Genomic DNA, 25,042 nt, shown 5'->3' with positions numbered 1-25,042 from the left:
ATACTAGACAGTTAGATAAACTATATGAAACTCATGATAAAAACAGTTTTATTTTTTAATAAAACACATTTTAATGCATAAAAAGCTGTTAGAAAAAAGAAAATAGTTTCTTTTATGAATTGGAAACAAAATACTCATGTTCATTTACTCGCTTACCTGGGTATTGATAAATCTGGCATAAAATAAGGCCATTGTAATAATAGAAGTGAGATTTCTTTTTTGCAGAAACATACAAGTAAGAAAACAAAACATATTGTAATATATAATGAAGAAATAACTAGATATTTTAATGGTTGAGATTATGAGTCAATTGAAGCTAGACCATTATGGAAAACCTGGAAGCACTGGACGGCCGTTTCGTCCTAGTATGAGACGCTTCAGCAGTGCGCATCTACGATCACACAACGCGAGATTCCAACACAGGACTTATCAGTCTCGTGCGCGAACACTTAACTCTTAGACCACTGAGACAGTCGGCATCCAACGGTGTTAATGCTTAACTTCAGCCAATCCACGAAGTTGCACCACCGTCCAACATTATCATCAGTGAGTTATTATCTCACAACAGATCCGGTTGAACTCCACTGGTCACAGCTTCTCACTAGAATCTCTTAGAGACCGTCACTAGTGAGCATATGTTGATTGATATCAGAGGGGTTTTTGTGGATATTATAGTGATTTTAATAGTTGAGGTCATGAGTCAATTAGTTTCCAATTCATTAGTTTCAGATGGGTTTTGTGGATATTATAGTAATTTCAATGCTTAATATCATGAGCCAGTTGAAGCCAGACCACTATGGAAAACCTGGAAGCACTTGACGGCCATTTCGTCCCATTGTGAGACTCCTTAGGAGTGCGCATCCATGACCTCGCCCTCTGCTAGATTCTAACCCAGGACCTGCTGGTTTCGCGCACGAGCACTTAACCACTAGACCACTGAGCCGTCCAGTGCTTCCAGGTTTTCCATGGTGGTCTAGCTTCAACTGACTTATGATCTTAACCACTGAAATTAACTAGTTGCCAAAACGACGTTTTCTTATGATACAGAATAGTCCAATGAAATAACAATTAATGTTTTATGAGACATAAATGAAACTTCCTAAAACGCCATTGAAAACTGCTAATCATAAATAATAATGATGATTATTTTAAGTATTACTTTGAAATGACCTAGACGTTTGTTTTATTTCTTGAAGTAACACACATACTGTTCATTAAACTATTACTTTACGAGTTCGTCTTTTGCAAATTGCTGAAGCCATTGCAATCCATGTTCACAAACTAAACATCTGCAGCCAAATGAAGTTTGTACAACTACTTTCACTAACATGGCCATCGGTATAAGAGAGTTTGTAGCAGAATTTTGATAAACTATTTTCGTATTTCTTCCATTTCTTGCACTTTTGTATTTTACTTATTCTCAACATTTATCTGTTGATTCCTACATAATTACTATACTACTGACCATTCATAAAAATATCTTGTTAGTTTCTTCTTATTTTATTTATTATGCAACGTAGCAACTGCTTGATTTTCGAATAATTACTATGATTATTATAATCCTCTTTCTTCCAATTACTCAATGTTAGTTTATAATCGATATGTCATTATATAGTTATTACGTAACGTATCTTCTACTCGATGTGTATCATTCCATTATTGTTTACTACTCTTGGATAGTTCAGTATACTACAGTTAATCAATGAGTAATTTTTATTTAAAAGGCACTTTATAAATGAAATTGTAGTACATAAATACAAAGATTTTAATACAAATTTGAGACAAATATTTGGCTGAAACTAGTTAATAAACAACTGTACTCTATATGGACTATTATTACCCTTGAAATTTCTTGGAACTACATCACTAAGGTCTACACAGAATGGGTCAAGTTGAATGGTCATATAGTTTTAGTCACTCAGACAGTACGATTAGTCTACTATCACATTGAATATCACAAGTATCAACCTTCAAGAAATATCCTATTTTTCGAACTTCCTATATTATCGAACTTCTAGCATAGAATATAACAACTATTATAATCATCCTATTTAGCAAATTACAGAGTTAGTTAAGGTAAAGGTAACTAACTAATTATTTATTCAAAAGTAAATAATTCAGGAAAAACTTAAGCATACTATAAAATGGGTATATATATTTATGGTATAGACTTACCCAATATATTAGAATTGTGGATATATTGAAAAAGTTTACTACCTCCGGAACTAAGACTGAAACATAAAAAGATCAGTAAAAAGTAAGTTAACCCTTTTGTATAACATTTTGATTATGTAGGTCAGTCCGAATGAATCTAGTCATTTTTGTATAGACTGTGTTTAATTAGAATTATTTATATAATAGGTCATCATACCCATACTTTATTCAATGAAGAATTTTATCGATGCTTAAATGAATTAGAATAGTTTAAATAAACATAAACACAGATTATATTTGGAGTGTATTAGTATGCGAATACAGAACATCAATTTCGTCTTATTCAAAACTCGGCAGCGAGATTTATTTACATCTCAATGTAGAGTGTTAAATCATGAGTAATATAAGTCCTGCATTCAATCGCTATTCGCTATCAATTATAATCTAGTTAAAACAAACAGAAATTTAGAAAGCTTATATAATTACTACGCTTACTTGTACTATTTTGCATCTCACTATGGTAATATAATGCAGTAATTCAAACCGACCTACATATATTCTGGGTTGTACGTTGCTGATGACTGACTGAATGGTGAAGTATTTTTAATATCCATAAATTTTTTATTGTGAATTTACCATCTTTATTGCTTTGATAGAGAATAATATATACTGAACTAATGTAAATTCATAATTTTATTTACACTTGGACCTAAACATCAAAATCTTACTCAAACTAAGTTACGTTTTTGAAGTACAATTGATTACAACTAATTGGTGCAAACACTTTGCCTTTTGCCTCTCTAAAGTTACATTGGTCTTAAGGTCAGTTTGTGTACAAAGTCAGCAGCCCGACTTCTCAGAAAAATAATCTCACGACAAAAGTAGTAACTGGAAACATCTGTGTTAAATGTGTTTTGAAGCACTTTATTGTTTTTCTTTCTATATATCCCCACACTTCGTATTACATAGATAAAATGAAAGGGTTACAAATACTACGGTAGCAAGGCATTGTCATTTATAGTATTTATCAAGATAAAGGTCAGTAAAAGCTTGTAATGAAATATTATTATTTAGGTTTTCGGTTTTTCAATCGTTCACTAGTAACGTGACATATTGATAAAGACTTAAATATCTTGAAGATTTTTCAATAACTTATATTCTTGTTAATGTGTTTGGAAGTTTTGAGGTGCTCAAAAGGAAACCCTGAATCTAGGTTTTGTGCTAATCGTCATCCTTCACTAAGGCGTACCTGTAATTTTGAGGAGACTGATACTCGCAGTGGAATTTGATACCACATCACCCAGTTTCTGCGTCCGAGCCATTACTACTGTGTTATTTGAGCTGCTTCTGATATTCTATAGAAGTGACTAATCATTTGATAAGGATTAAGCAACTGCTTTTGTAAATATGTTATATAATCATGTGATTTAGGACTATATAAACTAATGTGTACTTTTTTAAAGACAGCTACATGAAGGTTTGAAGACGGATTATTATTCCAATCTACCATCAACCAGAGAAAAGTTGAAAATAGTGAAATTTTGTGCACCCATTTTCTTTTAGACAGAAATTTTCTAATGATATACACTCACGAGATTTCCTGAAGTTCATTGTGGAATCATTATATCAGTTGGTAAACATGATCTATTTAAAAGAACTGAATAAAAATTGAACTTCATTTTATTTGCTATATGATGTAGTAATCATCGATTGTCATTTGTACGTGACTCTCCAGTTTCCATACGTCTGAATTCTGTTAGTCAATCCCTCCCATTCTTCTCAAATTCTCGTTCTAGTCATGGAATCTAACTTTTTTATATTCAGTCTTGTACAGAGTCATATATGTATTTTGCTGATTAGTTACGAAACATAATAAAACAACAGCCTAATACTTTCTAATTTACAATGTTTTTTTTCTTATAAACATAAATCCACAACTAATATTAATCTCTTGGTAAGCAATGATGGATAGTGGCTAGCAGTGGAATCCAGGACGCGCGTTCCGTCCTATTTGGGACTCGTCAGCTGGATGTACCTGCATCTCAGAGTTCGTGTTCACTTTGAACTACTCTAGGATTCGAACCCAGTACCATTGGCTCCAAACGCCATCGCGTTATCCACTCAGCTACTGAGTCCTGATAGCCACTTGCTTGTGCAATGGGGTGAATTTGAATTCACTTGGTATTGTTTGGCTTGTATCTTCCCATTGAGGTTTAAGACTGCAATTGATCAGTCTGTTATCGGCATATGTGCATACTGTGCATATGCCTCGATATTGCCTTAATTCACAAGCTTTTTGTAAGCAATGATGGATAGTGGCTAGCAGTGGAATCCAATGGGAAGATACAAGCCAAATAATACTAAGTGAATTTAATATTATTCTCTGCCTTTTATTTGAGAAATGACAGGTTTCTTATTACAGCAGTAAGACGAAATGTTTTTTGTTTACGTTTCGTGTAAACCTTTGTAAACAATCAATAATAATAATACTATTATTATTAATATTGGTGTTCTTGTTTTCATTAAGGATCTAACATATATCATTATTACTGTTATTATTATTATTAGTAGTAGTATCACTATTATTAACGGATAAGGTTCACTAATAGTAAGTTCACTAACAATGTTGCTATTATTAATTATTTATTCACTTTTTAGTGAACATAATAATAATAATAGTAATAATAATAATAATAATAATAATAATAATAATAATAATTAGTAGTAGTAGTAGTAGTAGTAGTAGTAGTAGTAGTAGTAGTAAATAAACATGTTTATCTTTACTGTTTAGTTGAATGATTTGTGTAACTAATATGTAATTTAAATGTGAGTCTTTATTACGGGCTAACAGACTATTACCATACTCAATTACAAAAAATGTACTTTTAGAAATATCTAAAAATCTCAGAATGTTTACATTTAGGAGTTAAACTTTATGCTTATAAAGATGAATTCGAATAATAAAAAAAAGAGAAGCCACTTAGTTTTTACAGAAAGTTAACAGATGAGGTGGAAATATCGATCGACTAAGATGGTTGAGACATGTATTAGATACCCTCAACCATCAACTACTGTGACGATTAACATTTGCCAGTATGGAGTCAAGTTGGTAGAGAAATAACAGCGGTCAAATCTAGACGTAAGATCTGTCCATGAATTCGTTGTCCGTTAGTCTAAAACATGTTGTTAGTTAAGAAATACCTGGTTGGGGCCCGCCCAGTAAAGTTATGTTAGATAACACGGGTCAGAAATAATTATAGTGTGGTAAGTCCATTTATGACGCCTCATGATGAAAGCCGAATTCCTTCGGAAGTTACGAGGCCGATGCCCCTTCTGACAACCAGAGCGACCATCTATTTAGGTACATGGAATGTTCGTACAATGTGGGACACCGGGAGAGCCTTCCAAATTGCCGCAGAAATGAGAAGATACAACCTGGAGGTACTTGGGATCAGTGAAACACATTGGACACAAGTTGGACAACAACGACTAACTACAGGAGAGCTCCTGTTATACTCCGGCCATGAAGAAGAAAATGCACCACATACACAAGGAGTTGCATTGATGCTGTCCGAACAAGCACAAAAGGCACTTATAGGATGGGAATCTCATGGACCAAGGATCATCAAAGCCTCCCTCAAAACAAAGAAAGAGGGCATTTCAATGAACATCATCCAATGCTATGCGCCTACCAACGACTACAATGAGGACGCTAAAGATCAATTCTACAATAGGCTGCAGTCAATCGTCGAGAAGTGCCCAACAAAGGACCTGACCATTCTGCTGGGAGATTTAAATGCCAAGGTTGGAACGGACAACACTGGACATGAAGACATCATGGGACGACACTGACTGGGAGAAAGAAACGAAAACGGTGAGAGATTTGCAAATCTATGTGCCTTCAATAAGCTGGTCATAGGCGGCACCATATTCCCACATAAACGCATACACAAAATAACATGGACTTCACCGGATCACACCACGCAAAACCAAATCGACCATATTTGCATCAACAAAACGTTCAGGAGGACTATAGAGGACGTGAGAACCAAGAGAGGAGCTGATATAGCATCAGATCATCACTTGCTGGTCGCCAAGATGAAATTGAAACTCAAGAAACACTGGACAATGGGGCAGACAATATCACAAAAGTTCAATACGGCCTTTCTTCAGGATACTAACAAACTCAACAAATTCAAGATAGTCCTCAGCAACAAGTTCCAGGCCTTTCATGATCTACTCAATGGAGAAGGAACTACTGTGGAGAGCAACTGGAAGGGGATCAAAGAGGCAATCACTTCAACATGTCATGAGGTCCTGGGTCACAAGAAGCACCACCACAAGGAATGGATCACTGTTGATACACTGGATAAGATTCAAGAAAGGAGGAACAAGAAAGCAGCAATCAATACCAGCCGAACAAGAGCAGAAAAAGCCAAGGCACAAGCTGAATACACGGAAGTAAACAAACAAGTGAAGAGGAGCATGAGAACCGACAAACGTAAATATGTGGAAGATTTAGCAACGACGGCGGAAAAGGCTGCAAGAGAAGGAAACATGAGACAACTGTATGACACGACAAAGAAACTCTCTGGAAATCGCCGCAAACCAGAATGACCAGTGAAAAGCAAAGAAGGCGAGGTAATCACCAACATTGAAGAGCAACAAAACAGGTGGGTAGAACACTTCAAAGAACTCTTGAATCGACCAGCTCCACTGAACCCACCCAACATCGAAGCAGCACCCACGGACCTCCCAATCAATGTTGGCCCACCAACAATTGAAGAAATCAGCATGGCCATCAGACAAATCAAGAGTGGCAAAGCAGCAGGACCAGACAACATCCCAGCAGAGGCACTAAAAGCAGACGTAGCGGCAACTGCAAGGATACTCCACATTCCCTTCAATAAGATTTGGGATGAGGAACAAGTACCAAAAGACTGGAAAGAAGGACTTCTGATCAAAATACCGAAGAAAGGCGATCTCAGCAAGTGTGATAACCACAGGGGCATCACTCTTCTCTCAATACCGGGAAAAGTCTTCAACAGGGTATTGTTAAACAGGATGAAGGACTGCGTAGACGCCCAACTTCGTGACCAACAGGCAGGATTCCGTAAGGATAGATCGTGTACAGACCAAATCGCAACTCTACGGATCATTGTGGAACAATCAATTGAATGGAATTCATCACTCTACATCAACTTCATTGACTACGAAAAGGCATTTGATAGCGTGGACAGAACAACACTATGGAAACTTCTTCGACACTACGGTGTGCCTCAGAAGATAGTCAATATCATACAGAACTCATATGATGGATTACACTGCAAAATTGTGCATGGAGGACAGTTGACAAAGTCGTTTGAAGTGAAGACCGGTGTTAGGCAAGGTTGCCTACTCTCACCCTTTCTCTTTCTCCTGGTGATCGACTGGATCATGAAGACGTCAACGTCTGAAGGGAAGCGCGGGATACAATGGACAACTAAGATGCAGTTGGATGATCTAGACTTCGCAGACGATCTGGCCCTTCTATCCCAAACGCAACAACAGATGCAGGAGAAGACGAACAGTGTGGCAGCAGCCTCAGCAGCAATAGGTCTCAATATACACAAAGGGAAAAGCAGGATTCTCCGATACAATACAGAATGCACCAATCTAGTCACAATTGACGGAGAAGATTTGGAAGATGTAAAAACCTTTACATATTTGGGCAGCATCATTGATGAACATGGTGGATCTGATGCAGATGTGAAGGCGCGGATCGGCAAGGCAAGAGCAGCATATTTACAACTGAGGAACATCTGGAACTCAAAACAACTGTCAACCAACACCAAAGTCAGGATTTTCAATACAAATGTCAAGACAGTTCGACTGTATGGGGCAGAAACCTGGAGAACTACAAAAGCCGTCATCCAGAAAATACAGGTGTTTATTAACAATTATCTACGCAAAATACTTCAGATCCATTGGCCGGACACTATCAGCAACAACGTACTGTGGAAGAGAACAAACTAGATCCCAGCGGATGAAAAAATCAGGAAGAAGCGCTGGAAGTGGATAGGACACATTGACGAAAGCACCCAACTGCGTCACAAGACAAGCCTTTGTATGGAATCCTCAAGGCCAAAGGAAAAGAGGAAGACCAAAGTACACATTACGCCGAGAAATAGAGATAGACATGAGAAAAATGAACAAGGATTGGATGGAACTAGAAAAGAAGACCCAGGACAGAGTGGGTTGGAGAATGCTGGTCAGCAGCCTATGTTCCATTGGGAGTAACAGGAGTAAGTAAGTCCATTTACTCTCTATCTTGATCCAGACCTTGAGTTTTAACGTTCATTCACATATACCTATTCTTCCTATCTTTTTGAACCATATTCTCAGTGTTTAATCCTTCTGATCTCAGTTGTTACTAAATTATTTCAGTACACTTTGCTAATTTAATCTTGTCGTGTTTATATAGGATGCTAGTTTGATCTAACCTATATTAATGCCAAACTCAACAGTGATCATAAATGACTGACTAAAGAAGGTATGTCACTATTTGAAAATTGAAAATTTAACGAACCAACTTCAGTTTAGTGAATTACGTAATTACAAATCACTTTTTGTCTTTGGAGATAATCTTATTCCTACAAACACGTTGTTGTTTGACATTTTTATTCACTAAAGATATTTTATATAATAGGAAAAACATAACAACCGAAAATGCCACTATAAGGTTCTGGAGATTATTACGTTTTTGAATGACATCATGAACCGTTTGATGTTAGACCGCCATTGAAAACCTGGGAGCACTGGATGGCCGTTCCATCCTAGTATGGGACTTCTCAGCAGTGCGCACTCCCGATCTCGCTTGCGGAATCAGAACCCAGGACCTTGGGTCTCACACGCTAACGCTTAACCTTTAGACCATTGAGCCAGTCGGTATCCAACAGTGCTAATGTTTAATCTCAATCAGTTCACCATCTTCCATTGTACTAAGATAGATACTTGTCTCTACCCGACACAGATTGAACTCCACTGATCACGACTTCTCACTAGAACTTCAAGAATTCCCTTACGAAGCTAATCACTAGTGAACAACATGAAAATGTTCAATTTCATTTCTGATTATTAAACAAAAGTGAAGTAATACAGGTTCTTCAACTAATCATAAATCAAGAAATTAACTATTCAGTTTTACAAAGAAAAAAAGGGTTGAAAAACAAACACCCATTTCAAATAACTAACTATCTACTCAAAGCACAAATAAATTTTACTCAAATTTTTTTTGTAATTTTATTTTACAATTTATGATTATAAATCATATCTTCAGTTTTCATGACCATTATGAGAATTGACCAACCCTACCCCTACCCCCACCCCCAACCTACTTATGTTATCAACTAAATTGAAAATTGTTTTCTTTTTTTTTAAAGCATGTTCAACAATACAGAGTCTAACATGTTAATAGAATAGTTATGAACAATTATTAAAAGATAATTCATACACAAAAGGTAGACATGTAACTTACCCAAGATCTGGAATTAATGCAGACAAATCAGTAGATATTGCTTTTTGTGATAAAAAATTATTAAATTGAACTAATTGTATTAAAAGACTTTGTTTAGATTGAATTTTTAACTAAATAAATAAAGAAAAAATAAAAATAAAAAAGAATGAAAGAAAAAAGAAAAGAAAAGAAAGATAAACAATATACAGCAATCTTAATAAAGGGAAACAAATATACATAGAAATATAAGACAATTGGAATTATTTCAATTTAGATGAGTAGATTGGGATGAAATAGAATTTTTACAAGAATTTGATCAGATATGAAATTTTAACAAATAAATTAAATTATATGTGAATTATGATTAAAAAAGAGAAAAAAATTAAAGAGAGAAAAGTAGTTTTAATTAATCCGATAAGGGTTTTGTGGATATGATAGTAATTTACTCATTGGATTCATGAGATGGTCTCCATGAGGTACGTTTTGGAGTTCTAGTAAGAAGCAATGATCAGTGGAGTTCAAACGGGTCTGTTGTGAGATAGTAACTCACTGATGATAATGTTGAGCAGTGGCGCAACTTCGTGGATTGGTTGAATTTAGACATTAACACTGTTGGATGCCAACTGGCTCAGTGGTCTAAGGGTTAAGTGTTCGCGCACAAGACCGATAAGTCGTGGGTTGGAATCTCGCGTGGCGGGATCGTGAGTGTGCACTGCTGAGGATTCCCATCATAGGACAGAACGTCCATCCAGTGTTTCCAGGTCTTCCATGGTGGTTTAGATTCAACTGACTCATGAATTCAACTCTTAAGTCTTAATTAAGTTTACTAGATTATCATTAATTCAAGATGATGCTTTTAAACGTAACTAACTTCTAGTTATCATGATAATTAGTTTGTCTTCATGTCAGTTCTGTCCTTATCTCCCCTATTTTTTTGGGGAGGGGCATTTCTCCAAAATTTTGACAAAACGGCTAAAATTTTCCACAAAACAGGGAGATTGGATTGTTATTGCTAATTTTTGTCGATTGTTTTCGTTGTCAAATGTAAGTGTATACGATATGGTTATTTGTACATTAGTTCACGTTTTACTTACATTTTTCATTTTTTCCTGATTTTCTCACTTACATATTGCTCACCATATTCCTCCCAATAACACAAATTACTTTCAAATTACACACACTTATTTGTATCTCATCAAATGAATTGATTTTTAGGCAATAATTGTAATGGGAATTTAATGAACACATAAAATGATAATTGTTCATAGAAAGATTATACCTGTTTAAAATGTCCATTGCAATTATGATTGTACGTATAATCAGCATCCAACATGATTATATTAGTTATATCGAGTTTTTCTATCCGTAAATGTACACCATTTCAAAAAAACAGTTAATTTAAATCCTTATTAGAATGAGAGAATATGTTACTGGACCTGAACAGATAACTAGATATGTAGGGAATAAATTCTGGAATATAATTGCAAATGAAATGTGCATATACAGGAGAAATGAAAGGGATTTCTTCAGAGAATAAGCCATAATTTGTATATATTTAATATTTTTGTGGTTTAAATTTTGAATATGCATCATAACTGTGTGTTAATAAATGTTAAACACTTTAATTTGCAGATTATCTTGAGTTTAATCTGATTAAGAAGCTTGGGTATACTCAGTTTATCCTTAGTTTACTCACAGATATGTTTAGTTGACTTCACAACGACTGGACGCTGTGTAGTAAGCAATGTCCTACTTGTCTATTCTTCAGTGCTAATCGAATTCTATTGACTAAGTTATGATATAGACTCCAGGATAGGTGATATGACGTCGCTTGTACCATGTTTAAATGATAGGTAGTTGAAAGTGACTGAAAAGCCTGTCGACTGCCTTCAACCAACAAACGTTAGATTATTAAGCTTCATTTAGTCATTTAACAACTGATTGCATTTTAAGTATTTGTTGTTGTTTAAGACAATATAATATCACCAAGTCTTGTTTTTAACCATATTTCGTTTTTTTTTAAAAAACAGGGAAATTCTTACCTCGGAATAAAAATCTCCCATCGAATCATGACCATTGTATGACATGAGTTGAATTTTCATACTACTTATCTGAAAGTAAGTAGGCAAAAATTGTTTGAATCAGTGTGTATTCTGGTTTATTTTTTGTATACATTAAACCCTAACTTAAGAACCGTTGGGAAAATTTAGAAGTTTACATACAGAGTTAGATTAAAAATATATTGAGGATAAACTATGTTGTTATCTTACTTAAAATAATACTAATTCAGTTTAAATGTATTGAAAAGCAAATACGACTGGTCAGCTACTTAAAAAATATATAACTGGGATACTTCAGAAGGTCATGTTAACACATATACACACTCAATCAAACATAAAACCTTCAGATTTTAATATGAATTCGTTTAATTTAAATCACTGATGTGGAACTCAATAGTTCGAACGTTAGTTCATTTAAAACATTGCGACAACAACCGACAACATTAAGAACAGTTTCTGTCCGAACCTTATTGAATTGTTCCCTTCATCGTTTCCACTAGAACATTTCAGATACAGTGGCACTTTAGTTGACGTCATTATTGAAAACTAAACCGAAGTCAACTTCATAAAATTATCATGTCAATCTGGGTACTTGTTGAATCTATATCCATTAATTTAGATACATTAAATATCAACGTTAATTTTAAACTTTGGTGTGTCATTATTTAGGTATTTAATTCATATAGAATAGGTTTGAACAATCTTCATAAAAACTATACTGAATTAAGTTGATTTCACTGTTTCTTATGAATGTATACATATTTTCATGCAATTTCTTCATTTAAATTCAGACCTGATTAAAAGAGTAGGCGACGAAAATTAGTCAGACTGATGTTTAAGCATAACAGTTAGTGTTTAATGTCTTTATCAAGTTGATAAACATAGTTATTGTTCAAAAACAATTCACAGAACGAACTGATCTCAGTTAAAAAAAATCACTGGAAACCGGGTGGTCAGTTGGTAACTGTTTTGTCTTAACATGAACTTTCCTTGACTTTTGTATGCCAATGTAAATATTTCCAAAATGTTATTCAACAAACCAGTGATTAATTGTAATTGACAAAACAATAATTTATAAGAAAGCGATTACTTTTACTGTTCAACACGAGTGATTTAGTGTAATAAGGTATAGTTACCATAGCTATACGGATATTGATATAATATCTTCGTTTAATATAGTTCTCTCACAAATGGCCTGGCACGGACGAGAGTGGGGAGAGTCCGCTCTCCCTCTCGAAATGCTCTCACAAGGCCACGCGTATGCAACCACTGCCAGGGAAGTCCTACTAAATACCTTCACGCGGAGGGGGTGTTGTTTACGAAATTGAGAGGACGGAAAGTGAATGTCCGACACCTTAACCGATTTAGTGGATTGGGAGGATTCGTTTAGGGGAGTTGGAAAACTTTAGTTCTAAACCAATGGTGAATATGGGTTCCGGTATTCTGAAGGAACAAATGGAGTGTGAACCAATGGTTGGTCACCGGCTACCATGGGATTGCATCTCCTTACGATGCTCCGCTGCCTTGTGGATCAGACCTTTAGCTGGAAGTCTCCGGGTGTGGCTCCCTAAGAAAACCACCTGCTTCGGTCTGGGCACCCGGGAAGTAGCTCAGCCCACACACAAATCAAGTGACTTATGTGGCGCATATGTATTCGGTGCCCCTTTGTTAAAATATTTGTGTTCAAATAAATAATAGTAAATACAATATAGTTTTTTACTGGATATGAAAACAATTCGCTTAAATAATCTACGGCTTTTTCCAGTTAAAAATCATTTCGCTCACCTTATTTAATAACTGATAACATTTTGTTGTTCCAGGCATTGATCTATTTAACAACTTAATGATTATCGATTGTACAGGAGTTAAAATTTCATTCTGAAACTAGAATTTAAAAAAAAATAATTTAATGATGTAACTAATGTGAAAATATTCACTTGAGGTTGTTTGCTTGTATCTTCCCATTGTTATTTAGGACTGCAATTGATCAGTCTTATTGGGATATGTACATCATGTGCGGACTGCTTCGATATTGCCTGAAGTCACAAACTTTATAAGCAAAGAAGGATAGTGACTAGCAGTGGAATGTAGAAATCTCGTTTCGTCCAATTTGGGACGCCTCAGCTGGATCTACCTGCATCTTAGAGTTGGTGTTCACTCTGGAACTCGAATCCAAGTGAATTTAAATTTTTCTCCATTGCACAAGCAAGTGGCTATCTGGACTCAATAGCTAAGTGGATAGCGGGATGACGTTTGAAGCAAACAGTACTGGGTCCAAAATAGGACGAAACGCGCGTTCTGGATTCCACTGCTAATATGAAAATAGTTTTAAAAGTGATGGATCACAGTAAAATAATTGATCAAATGCAATCCAATTTATTAGTTAATAAATTTACAACAAAAAAAACTATTTACAATGATCTGTCATTGAATAGTAAATAGTATCGTTTTATTCAGTAGTAAATTTTTAATTGAACATCTTAATTTTACAGAACAATAGCCATGGACTGAATTACTCTGTGCTAATTAGTCTTTGATTCTAATAAATAGTAATGAATTTCTGAATCTCTGAATAAGCATTCAGTACCCTGAAGATTTTGGAATACCTTTCTACTGATGAATTGTATTCATTAAGAAATCAATGTTTGTGGCATTCTGTCCATTGACTTTAACTTTCTAAAAATATGATATACAGTATAAATAAGAAATGGAACTTCTCTATTGTTCTGACCTATCTTTAGACGTGAATTTTATTGAGTCTTCTATTTAATTCACATTAAAATATACAACTAACATAATCGAACAATTCAACTGAGTGATTATTTAGTAGTGGCCAGTGTTTTATTTGTTTAATTCTTTAGTAGTAAGTAAATGCTGTCGACCAAGTTACAGTGTAGCCACCACTTTAAGACACTGAATACCGTATACAATATTTCAAGATGTTAGGTGACTTGAGATAGTCGTAAGGAAGATCCACTCGACATAGGTTTCGTTCTGTGTGATATTAATAGGCAATGTAAGCTGCGATATTAGGGAAATTAGTTTGGCCTATGGGGTTTAAACACACATCACCCAGATTCACAGTCAGGTTGGAATTGACCATTAACAATTTATTACTTGTTACCGACAAAATCGTTGACATGTAATAAAGTACTTATATTTAAAAATCATAATATTAAGAAACTGATCAAGTTAATTTTGTAAAATGATTCAATGTGTTATGTCTACGATTAGAAATATAGAAATTAGGTATTATTTTTAATTATCTACTTGTTTAATTCCATGACTGAGTTGAATGGAACTCCATTGACTTTGAAGAATTTGTTGTAATCCTGGTGAAGCTAAATCTAACAAAAATGGCCAATAAGAAACTTGATCAATTCCAAGGCTTTCTAAAATGAAAAAAAAATTTAACAAAAAAAATTGTGTGTACACTGGCTATTTTCCAAGCTTACAGTTACTTTTTGGAATAGAAGTGAAGATTATCTTAGCGACTGAATATACATTAGACCCGGTGATAATCTCTCTCTATCTCTATCTATCTATCTATCTATCTATCTATCTATATATATATATATATATATATATATATATATATATATATATATATATATATATATATATATATATATAATAAATTTTCATGAAGACTTTAATTTGTGACATTTTTAACTGGCGACTCTTTGAAGTCATTTATTGTAAAGAATGTTCCGAAGTATAATTCCACCGATTTATTTCATTTAATGTTTTGTGTAAGAACCAGTATTTCATAATTCAAATCGGTCTATAAATTTTAGAAAAAAATTATTGTTTGTTGTTGAGACTAGTGAATAGTTAGTGCATCATATACTTGATTCATCTCAATTGGAATCGAGATATGAGGACCTCGTTATAAAGATGATAGAATGAAGCATACAAAAAATTGTATTCTATTGATTCACATGACTGTTAAGCGTAATATTAACTGACTTAAATACAATTCATAGTAATCAGTATACTGTGTTCGATAATTCATTTTTAATTAAGATCATGAACCGATTGATGTTAGACCACCGTTGGAAACCTGGAAGCACTGGATGGCCGCTTCGTCCCATTGTGCGGCTCCTCAGCAGTGCGCATCCACTATCCCGCTCGCAGGATTCGAACCCATGGCCTTTGGTCTTGCGCGCGAACGTTTAACCTACTAGACCACTGAGCTGGCATCCAATGGTGATAGTGTCTAACTGCTGAGGAGTCCCACAATAGGATGAAACGGCCGTCCAGTGCTTCCAAGTTTCCAAAGGTGGTCTAACATCAATCGGTTCATGATCTCAATCAAAAAACTTAATAATCTCCACAACCCCTATACTAGTAATTCATTTTTAAATGAACCAAACTATTAGTTTGAAGACCTTTAACCCTAAATTATACTGGATCGGTAAAATGGGATTTATTTTGACTTAAAACTTTAATAGAAATAGTAAATCAACAATATTTTCTGATAAGTACCTGCATATGGTTTTAGAAATTTATTCTTTAATTGTGCAGTTTCTTGATCAACGTATCCTCCATATTTGTGAAGTATTGCAAATGTAATGTAGTCTTGTAACTCGCTAAGTAAAGAGAATAAAAGACACAAACTGTTCAGAAAAAAAATACTGACCATCAATTATGGCAATTAAACAAAATCCTCTAAAAAGATATCTGTTGCATGAATGACATTGAGCTTTGATTGAAAAGTATAACTTATGTAATCAACTATATTGAAGTTGAAAATAAATATTTATGAATAATGTTGACTAGTTAATTGAGGTGGAAATATTAGGACTTGGACTTACGGAGAATCGGTAACTCCTGAAAGTATTGAATTCTACATGTAACAAGTTCAAGATATGAAAGAGAAATATGTCAAGAACCTTTTGAATTCCATTGATCATCTAACTTAGTCTCACCAGTATTCCTACCAGTTTCCGTGATTGGTTGACATATTAATAGAAATACCTTGTCGTTCGTTGATATCGCAACTTTAAAACTGATTATTTTTCTAAAACGTTTTTCACATTTATCATTGTTTTTACGATAAACTAATTGTTGGATTATGTTTACATAAAAGTGACTAGGTTATTCATTCTACATTTTGACCATAATTTGAAGCCAAGAAATACTAGTATACTCAAAAAAGACTTATTCGTACTCATAAAACTTGAATCAGTAACTAATCCGCTTCATGTATGAAACATTTCTATAAATGTCTTTGAATTAACCGTTATCATATATATATGGTTGTCATTTTGATCAGTATAAGATTAAATAATCATGTAAACGGTTGCTCTTTTGGTATAACCTTCTAAAAAATTTAACAAACATTTCTACATGGTTTGTTTTGAAGTTTGATTACGAAGTTAATGGATCTTTATCCAAAAGTTTACCTTTATATCATTGATGAATTAACATATTGTATATGTCGCAGATCGATATCAGAATACCACTGAAAACCAAAAAAACACATCGGATAAACATCCGGGTATGAGACCCTTCAGTAGGGCATACTCACGATTCATCAATGAATTAAAGACGATTATCTTTCCCCTGTGGTTTTATGATGAGTAAATTTGTTGTTATAACTCCGCCTGTAGCTCTTATAGGGTTGCTGCCGATCCCAAGCCCGGGTAAAGGAGGAGGGTTGGGCATGGGGTTAGCGTCCCCATCCCGTAGAAAACTAACTCGCCAAAAAAACGCTTACCAGAAAAAATAATCCAAACCATTTTAACTCTGCCCTGGGAGTTAGAAGGTCTTCATTTAGAAGAATTATGACGCTTCATGGTGAAAGCCGAATTCCTTCGGAAGCCACGAGGCCGATGCCCCTTCTAACAACCAGAGCAAAAATCTTCATAGGTACATGGAACGTTCGAACAATGTGGGAAACCGGGAAGACCAGTCAAATATCAATGGAAATGAGGAGATACAATTTGGCAGTACTGGGAATCAGCGAAACCCACTGGACCCAAGCTGGACAGAAAAGGCTAGCTACGGGGAGATGCTGCTATACTCCGGTCACGAAGAGGACAATGCTCCACACACTCAGGGAGTTGCCGCAATGCTGACCAAATAGCACGAAATGCACTTGTAGGATGGGAATCTCACGGATCCAGAATTATCAAAGCATCATTTAAAACAAAGAAGGAGGGGATCACAATGAATATTACCCAATCTTATGCACCCACCAATGATAGCAACGACGACATTAAAGATCAATTCTATGAGCAGCTGCAATCAATCATAGAGAAGTGCCCAAGATAGGGCCTCACCATTCTGATGGGAGATCTAAACGCCAAAATCAGAATAGACAACACCGGATATGAAGGTATCATGGGACGACATGGATTGACTGGGAGAGAGAAACGAAAATGGAGAAAGATTTGCAAATCTGTGTGCATTCAACAAATTGGTCATAGGAGGCACAATATTTCCACACAAGCGTATACACAAGGCTACATGGATCTCACCGGACCACACTACAGAGAACCAAATAGATCATATTTGCATCAACAAAAAATTCCGAAGGACAATGGAAGATGTGAGAACCAGGAGAGGTGCTGACGTAGCTTCAGATCACCACCTAGTTGTAGCCAATTTAAAACTGAAGCTAAAAAAGAACTGGACAAGTGGACAAACAGCAATACAAAGGTTCAATACAGCCTTCCTTCGAGATACTGTCAAACTCAATGAATTCAAGATAGCTCTCAACAACAGGTTCCAAGCCTTACAAGATCTACTGAAGGAAGAAGAAACTACTATGGAGGACAACTGGAAAGGCATCAAGGAAGCGTTAACTTCAACGTGTCAAGAGGTTCTGGGTCTAAAGAAATACCATCATAAGGAATGGATCTCTATAGAAACACTGGACAAGATCAAAGAAAGGAAGAACGAGAAGACAGCAATTAACAATAGCCAAACACGAGCAGAAAAAGTCCAAGCACAAGCTGAATACATAGAAGCAAACAAAAAAGTGAAGAGGAGCATTAGAGCCGACAAGAAGAAATACGTTGAAGAACTAGCAACGACGGCAGAAAAAGCTAATAGAGAAGGAAATATGAAACAGCTTCACAATACAACGAAGAAACTAACAGGGAAATACAGTAAACCAGAGAGACCGGTCAAAGACAAAGAAGACAAGCCAATCACCGAAATTCAGCAACAGCGTAACAGATGGGTAGAATACTTCGAGGAACTCCTGAATAGGCCGGCTCCAATGAATCCACCGGACATCGAAGCAGCACACATAGATCTTCCTATAGATTTCAATCCACCAACTACGGAAGAAATTAGAATGGCCGTCAGACAAATCAAGAGCGGGAAAGCAGCAGGACCCGACAACATACCAGCTGAAGCACTGAAATCAGACATCGAAGCAACCACAAGCATGCTTTATCTTCTATTCAAAAAGATTTGGGAGGAGGAACAAGTGCCGATGGACTGGAAATAAGGACACTTCATCAAGATTCCAAAGAAAGGAGATCTGAGCAAATGTGAAAACTACAGAGGCATTACACTACTGTCCATACCAGGGAAAGTCTTCAATAGAGTGTTGCTGAACCGGATGAAGGATGCAGTAGACGCCCAACTTCGAGATCAACAAACTGGATTGCATGAGGATCGGTCGTGCACAGACCAAATTGCAACACTACGGATCATCGTCGAACAATCAGTTGAGTGGAACTCGTCACTATACATCACCTTCATTGATTATGAAAAGGCATTCGACAGTGTAGATAGGAGGACATTATGGAAACTTCTTCGACACTACGGAGTTCCTGAGAAGATTGTCAATATTATCCGGAACTCATACGACGGACTACAGTGCAAAGTAGTGCATGGAGGACAGCTGACAGATGCATTCCAAGTAAGGACCGGAGTCAGACAAGGCTGTTTACTCTCTCCCTTCCTCTTTCTTCTGGTGGTCGACTGGATTATGAAGACCTCAACATCTGAAGGAAAACACGGAATACAATGGACAGCTCAGAACCAATTAGACGATTTGGACTTCGCAGATGACCTAGCCATCCTATCACGTACACACGAACAGATGCAGATAAAGACAGCCAGTGTAGCAGCAGTCTCTGCATCAGTAGGCCTCAGCATACACAAAGGGAAAACTAAGGACCTCAAATTCAAAGCGGAGAACAGCAATCCAATCACACTTGATGGCGAAACTCTGGAAGATGTAGAGTCCTTCACATACCTGGGAAGCATCATCGATGAACAAGGAGGATCCGATGCAGACGTAAAGGCGAGGATCGGCAAAGCAAGGGTCGCATTCCTACAATTGAAGAACATATGGAACTCAAAACAACTTTCAACCAATATCAAAGTGAGAATCTTCAATACGAACGTCAAGGCAATTCTACTGTATGGAGCTGAAACTTGGAGAACTACAACAACCACAATCAAGAAAGTACAAGTATTTATAAATAGCTGTCTACGCAAGATACTCAACATACATTGGCCGGATACCATCAGCAATAGCCTTCTGTGGGAGAGAACAAACCAACTTCCAGCTGAAGAAGAAATTAGGAAAAGACGATGGAAATGGATAGGACATACATTACGCAAATCGTCAAACTGCATCACGAGGCAAGCTCTAACTTGGAATCCTGAAGGGAATCGGAAAAGAGGAAGGCCAAAGAACACATTGCGTCGGATAATAGAAGCAGATATGAAAGCGATGAATTACAACTGGACGGAGCTAGAAAGGATTGTCCAGGACAGGGTTGGATGGAGAGTGGTGGTGAGCGGCCTATACTCCTTCACGAGGAGTAACAGGCGTAAGTAAGTAAGTAAATTTGTTGTTATAAAATTTTGCTTTACACCATTATTATAAATATCTTCATTGGAATTGTTGCTTCAATGAAACAAAACATTAAGTTGTAAGATAAAACCATAAACAAATATTAAGAAACTAACCTGAACGATGTTTGTTGTAACGCTCGACCCAATTTATCATAATAGTCAATATTAGTAACCCATACTTGCATATCTCTAGGCATTATAGTCAAATGATTCCGTGAAGTTAATTTACCCAGATAACGTGGAAAGTTGATCTAGATGTAGAAGTAAATAAAATAAAATAAGTTAACAAATGAATTTAAACTCCACCCCATTGTACAAGATAGTAGCTATCTAAGTTCACTAGCTAAGCGGATAATGTGATGGCGTTTGAAAAGAACGATATTGGGTTCAAATCTCAGAGTGAACATCTCTGAGACGCAGCCACACTCAACTGACGAGTCTATAATAAGATGAAACGCGAGTCCTAGATTCCATTGCTAGCCCCTATCCATCTTTGCTTAGGTTATATAGAATAATTTGTGATGATCATATAAATCACACCATCATTACATAATATTATTTTGTAAATTGGATTGAACTGATCTTATTGAAAAAAAAAGAATTTGCATATTAATCAGTATTAGTTAAGTATTGCTAAGTATGAAACTAAAAAGTATTATGCACTTAAATAAAGAATTGCTGAAAAAGGCTGATTTTTTACGTAACATATAATTATTTATCATTTTTATTGACTACTGATTTGTGAGTAGTTTAAAGCGTTTGTAAATATAATAGGTTTGGCTATTTGCTTTTATACTTGAAGTACAATAAGGAATTTGTATATTGAAGTATGTATTTTAATATGTAGGTTGCAATTTTATTGGTTGAACTCATGAGCTGATATAAGTTACACCACCATTGAAAACCTGGAAGAACTGGACGACCATTTTGTCCTGGTATGGGACTCCTCGACAGTGCATATCTACGATCCCATACCGAAAGAACTCGAACACATGACCTTCGGTCTAACGCGCGAACGCTCAACCATGAACCAGCATTCAACGATCTTTATGTCTAACTTCAATCGATTCATGATCTTGCTCAACTACTCGTGGATGCGCATTGCTGAAGTATCCCATACTAACATGGAACGGCCGTCTAGTGCTTCTACGTTGTCAATGGTGGTCTATCTAGCTTAAATCGACTCACGAATTCAATAATCAAACACTCTACAATCTCCACGAACTCCATTCTGACTATAGTTTGTAAGTTATTAAATACATAATTTATACTGATTTGCTTTAAACAAAAATTAACAAACTACTTCAAGGCATCTTGGTGCATAAATAAGATATGTTGTTCGGACACAATTTTTTTGGAAGTTAAAATATTTATTTTAAATGTTCATGTACAGTATATTAGCTGATATAATTGCTATACGAAGATATACTTTTGGTTAAACTGAATAACGACCATTTGATTGCTAAAAATCAATAAATGGTACCTCAAATATTGGTTTGTCAAAAGTAAAGTAGAACATCAGTAATAAAAAAAAGGACGTGTAAACTTGGTAACAAATGAAAGGTATGCCTAGTATACTGTAATATAATGTCCATACTAGGTAAAAACAAAATGGGATATCTTCTCAAAATAAACCTCTAAAGATACGTCCAATATGTTAAGAGCTCACAACCCAACCAAGAATCTGATCCAGATCTGTGTCAAGTCTCATGAAAATATATTTAAATAAATCAGAAAAGTTATTATTCTTTCGTGAACTAAAATATAATCAATTTTTGTGTAATGATTTAGGAAACTGAACAGAATACTATATCACTTTGTTGATGGAAACCTAAAATACTTTTGCAATCCAATACAAAAATTTTCAACTTGGTTACAACATACATCAATTTTTCGAATAGTCTTAAAATATTATTTTTTATTATAAAGTAGTAAATTAGTATTGACACTTTTATAAACCTTACACTATTCTAATGCTAAATTGAACTGTTTCATAAGGCTTTAGACCAATAATTGGAAAAAAAAGTACATTTATGTCAGATACTGTAGTGTGAGCTACTTATATCCACATAAGTAGTATATAACAATAATCAGAAATAGAATGTATTTCAGTAGAAGTTTGTGAAGGAAAGAACAGTAATGGAAAGTAATTGTTATGAAAATGCAGAAACAATAAAATCTGAGATGATGAACTGATATTTACAAATGAAGTATTTACTATATGGTTCTCAGATTTTAGTGAGTTATTCCATAATTTTGTGTTCAAATACATTAGATTGTCCCTATTTGTGTTAGTTTTCACTACATAACTACTATTAATTGGTATATAAGTACATGTAGATGATATAAATTCACTTTGTTTAGAATAAAAAATTATGATTTGAAAATACAATGGAATCGATATGCAATAATATAGACATAACATTGTCTATGTCTATATTCAGTATTCATCTGATTTATATAATGAAAAAAAGATCATATTTATGCTGATACCAATTTATGAAAGATTATTACATTGTTGGTAAAACTAAGTATCATTTACAATTGAGATCATTTATGTGCAATAATAATAATAATCGTAATGACAATAATTGTCGCCAGAGTAATCTAATTAAAGTGAATGAATGAACTATCGGTAATTTATTGACAAGGAAATATCATCTTGAAAAATCATATAAATGAATCCATAAATAGCGACATTGTTTCATTAATTATATTACTTACTTACATACTTACTTACTTACTTACTTACTTACTTACTTACTTACTTACTTACTTACTTACTTACTTACTTACTTACTTACTTACTTACTTACTTACTTACTTACTTACTTACTTACTTACTTACTTACTTACTTACTTACTTACTTACTTACTTACTAACTTACTTAATTACTTACCATACCTGTTGCTCTCATTGGAGTGTAGGCTTTTGACCAGCATTCATTAATTATATAATGAATGAAAACTATGATACAATAAACTAGTTTATTGTTTCATGTAAAATTACACAGTCAATTTGTAGAATATATGAAAATTATACACTGAATCCATCATTTGCATATGTGTTTTTTTGTTGAGTTGTATCACCATTCTTCTAATTTTGTTATTATTCTGATTGTTCTTTATTTCAATCTTCTATTGATAAGCATTAAACTTTCGAATACTGTTACATACTACTTATATCTGTTCATATAAGAGGTGTATACCAAAATTATTACTGTTGTTTGTACGAAATATTGATCATTTATGATTATTTCAGCTTATTGTCCGTTATTTTGAGTATTAAGAAATGTAACGTTACATTATGAAAATATATATTTGTGTTTCCTAATAGTCATGTGCTATCAAACTGCTATAATTTCTAAGTGTACTTATTATTATTTTCAAATGAATATAGTTTCGATAAAGGAGTTTGTGAACATTCACTTAGTCTGTTGGTTGTATATATCAAATACACATTTAGAGGATACCTTATAGATTCAGACCTAGTAGTTTTAATGAATAAGCGTTTACTATAAAAAACTAAAGGTCCTGAATTTTATTTTTGGCTGGGACATGAATATGAGCTTTTGAGGAATTCTATGCTAGGAACAGACAACTCTCCAGAGCTTTATGATTTCCAATATTACTATCAATATAATCAATCAGTAAAGAATGCTATTTACAAGGTAAGTGTTTATTTTACTTAGATTTCATTACTACAAGTTACAAAGTATATTAGAAATGATAAGAATATCGAAACTTTAAACATTTTCAAAAGTGTCTACCATTAAAGTTTCGATAAATAGAATGTATAGATGTATTTCTATCCATCCTACACTGAGATCTTGATCAATCATGAAAATAAATGGTTATATGTGAAAATTGGTTGAAAATTAATTCTATTCAATTTTGTAGCTATCCAAGATAATTTCACTGTGTACATATAATTTAAATAAACGCAAATATTTCATATTATGTCATTTGAGTGGTGTCAGTTGGACTAAAGAGGAAAAATATACAGAGACGAATGAAAATGTTTTTAGTAGTTGAATTCATGAGTCGATATAAGCTAGACAATCAGTGAATGGAGTCCAATCCGTGTCGAGTATGATACAGTTATCCACCACAAATAATGGATGGAAGGTTGCACAAGATCATGAACCGATTGAAGTTAGAACGAAGATCATGAGTTAGAATCCTGTATGCGGATTGTGGATGGGCACTTTTGAGGAGTCTCATTCTACAACAAAACGACTGTCCAGTGCTTCCAAATTTTTATTGGTGGTCCAGGTTCGATAGACTCATGAATTAAACTATAAAAAATTACTACAATCTCCACAAATCTCCATACTGATACTGAGATGTGCGTTGCTTATATCTATATAAGTAGTATATAGTAGTGGTCAGGCATAGAATGTATCTCAGTAGAAGATCGAAAAGGAAAGAACGGAACCGTAACGCGATTGTTATGAAAATGTATGAAAAATAAAATTTGAGACAATGAACCGATATTTGCAAA

The 25,042-nt window shown here is 34.7% G+C and overlaps 1 protein-coding gene across 1 annotated transcript in view; it reads right to left on the bottom strand.

Annotated features, from left to right (window-relative positions):
* MS3_00000239 (uncharacterized protein) overlaps positions 1–25,042 on the bottom strand; it is a 95,691-nt gene that overhangs the window by 11,552 nt on the left and 59,097 nt on the right. The window contains exons 6-13 of the mRNA XM_035732730.2: positions 20,653–20,789; positions 16,198–16,301; positions 14,980–15,101; positions 13,495–13,593; positions 11,692–11,760; positions 9,671–9,780; positions 2,176–2,231; positions 157–214 (exon numbers count right to left, since the gene is read on the bottom strand). Of these exons, the coding sequence (XP_035585895.2) occupies positions 157–214; positions 2,176–2,231; positions 9,671–9,780; positions 11,692–11,760; positions 13,495–13,593; positions 14,980–15,101; positions 16,198–16,301; positions 20,653–20,789 (755 nt within the window). The remainder of the gene's footprint in view (positions 1–156; positions 215–2,175; positions 2,232–9,670; positions 9,781–11,691; positions 11,761–13,494; positions 13,594–14,979; positions 15,102–16,197; positions 16,302–20,652; positions 20,790–25,042) is intronic.

Source organism: Schistosoma haematobium, chromosome 2 (assembly GCF_000699445.3).
Source record: "Schistosoma haematobium chromosome 2, whole genome shotgun sequence".
In the NCBI taxonomy this organism is placed as follows: Eukaryota; Metazoa; Platyhelminthes; class Trematoda; order Strigeidida; family Schistosomatidae; genus Schistosoma; species Schistosoma haematobium.
The sequence above is the reverse complement of the archived record's forward strand: the minus strand, read 5'-3'. Positions and strand labels throughout refer to the sequence as shown.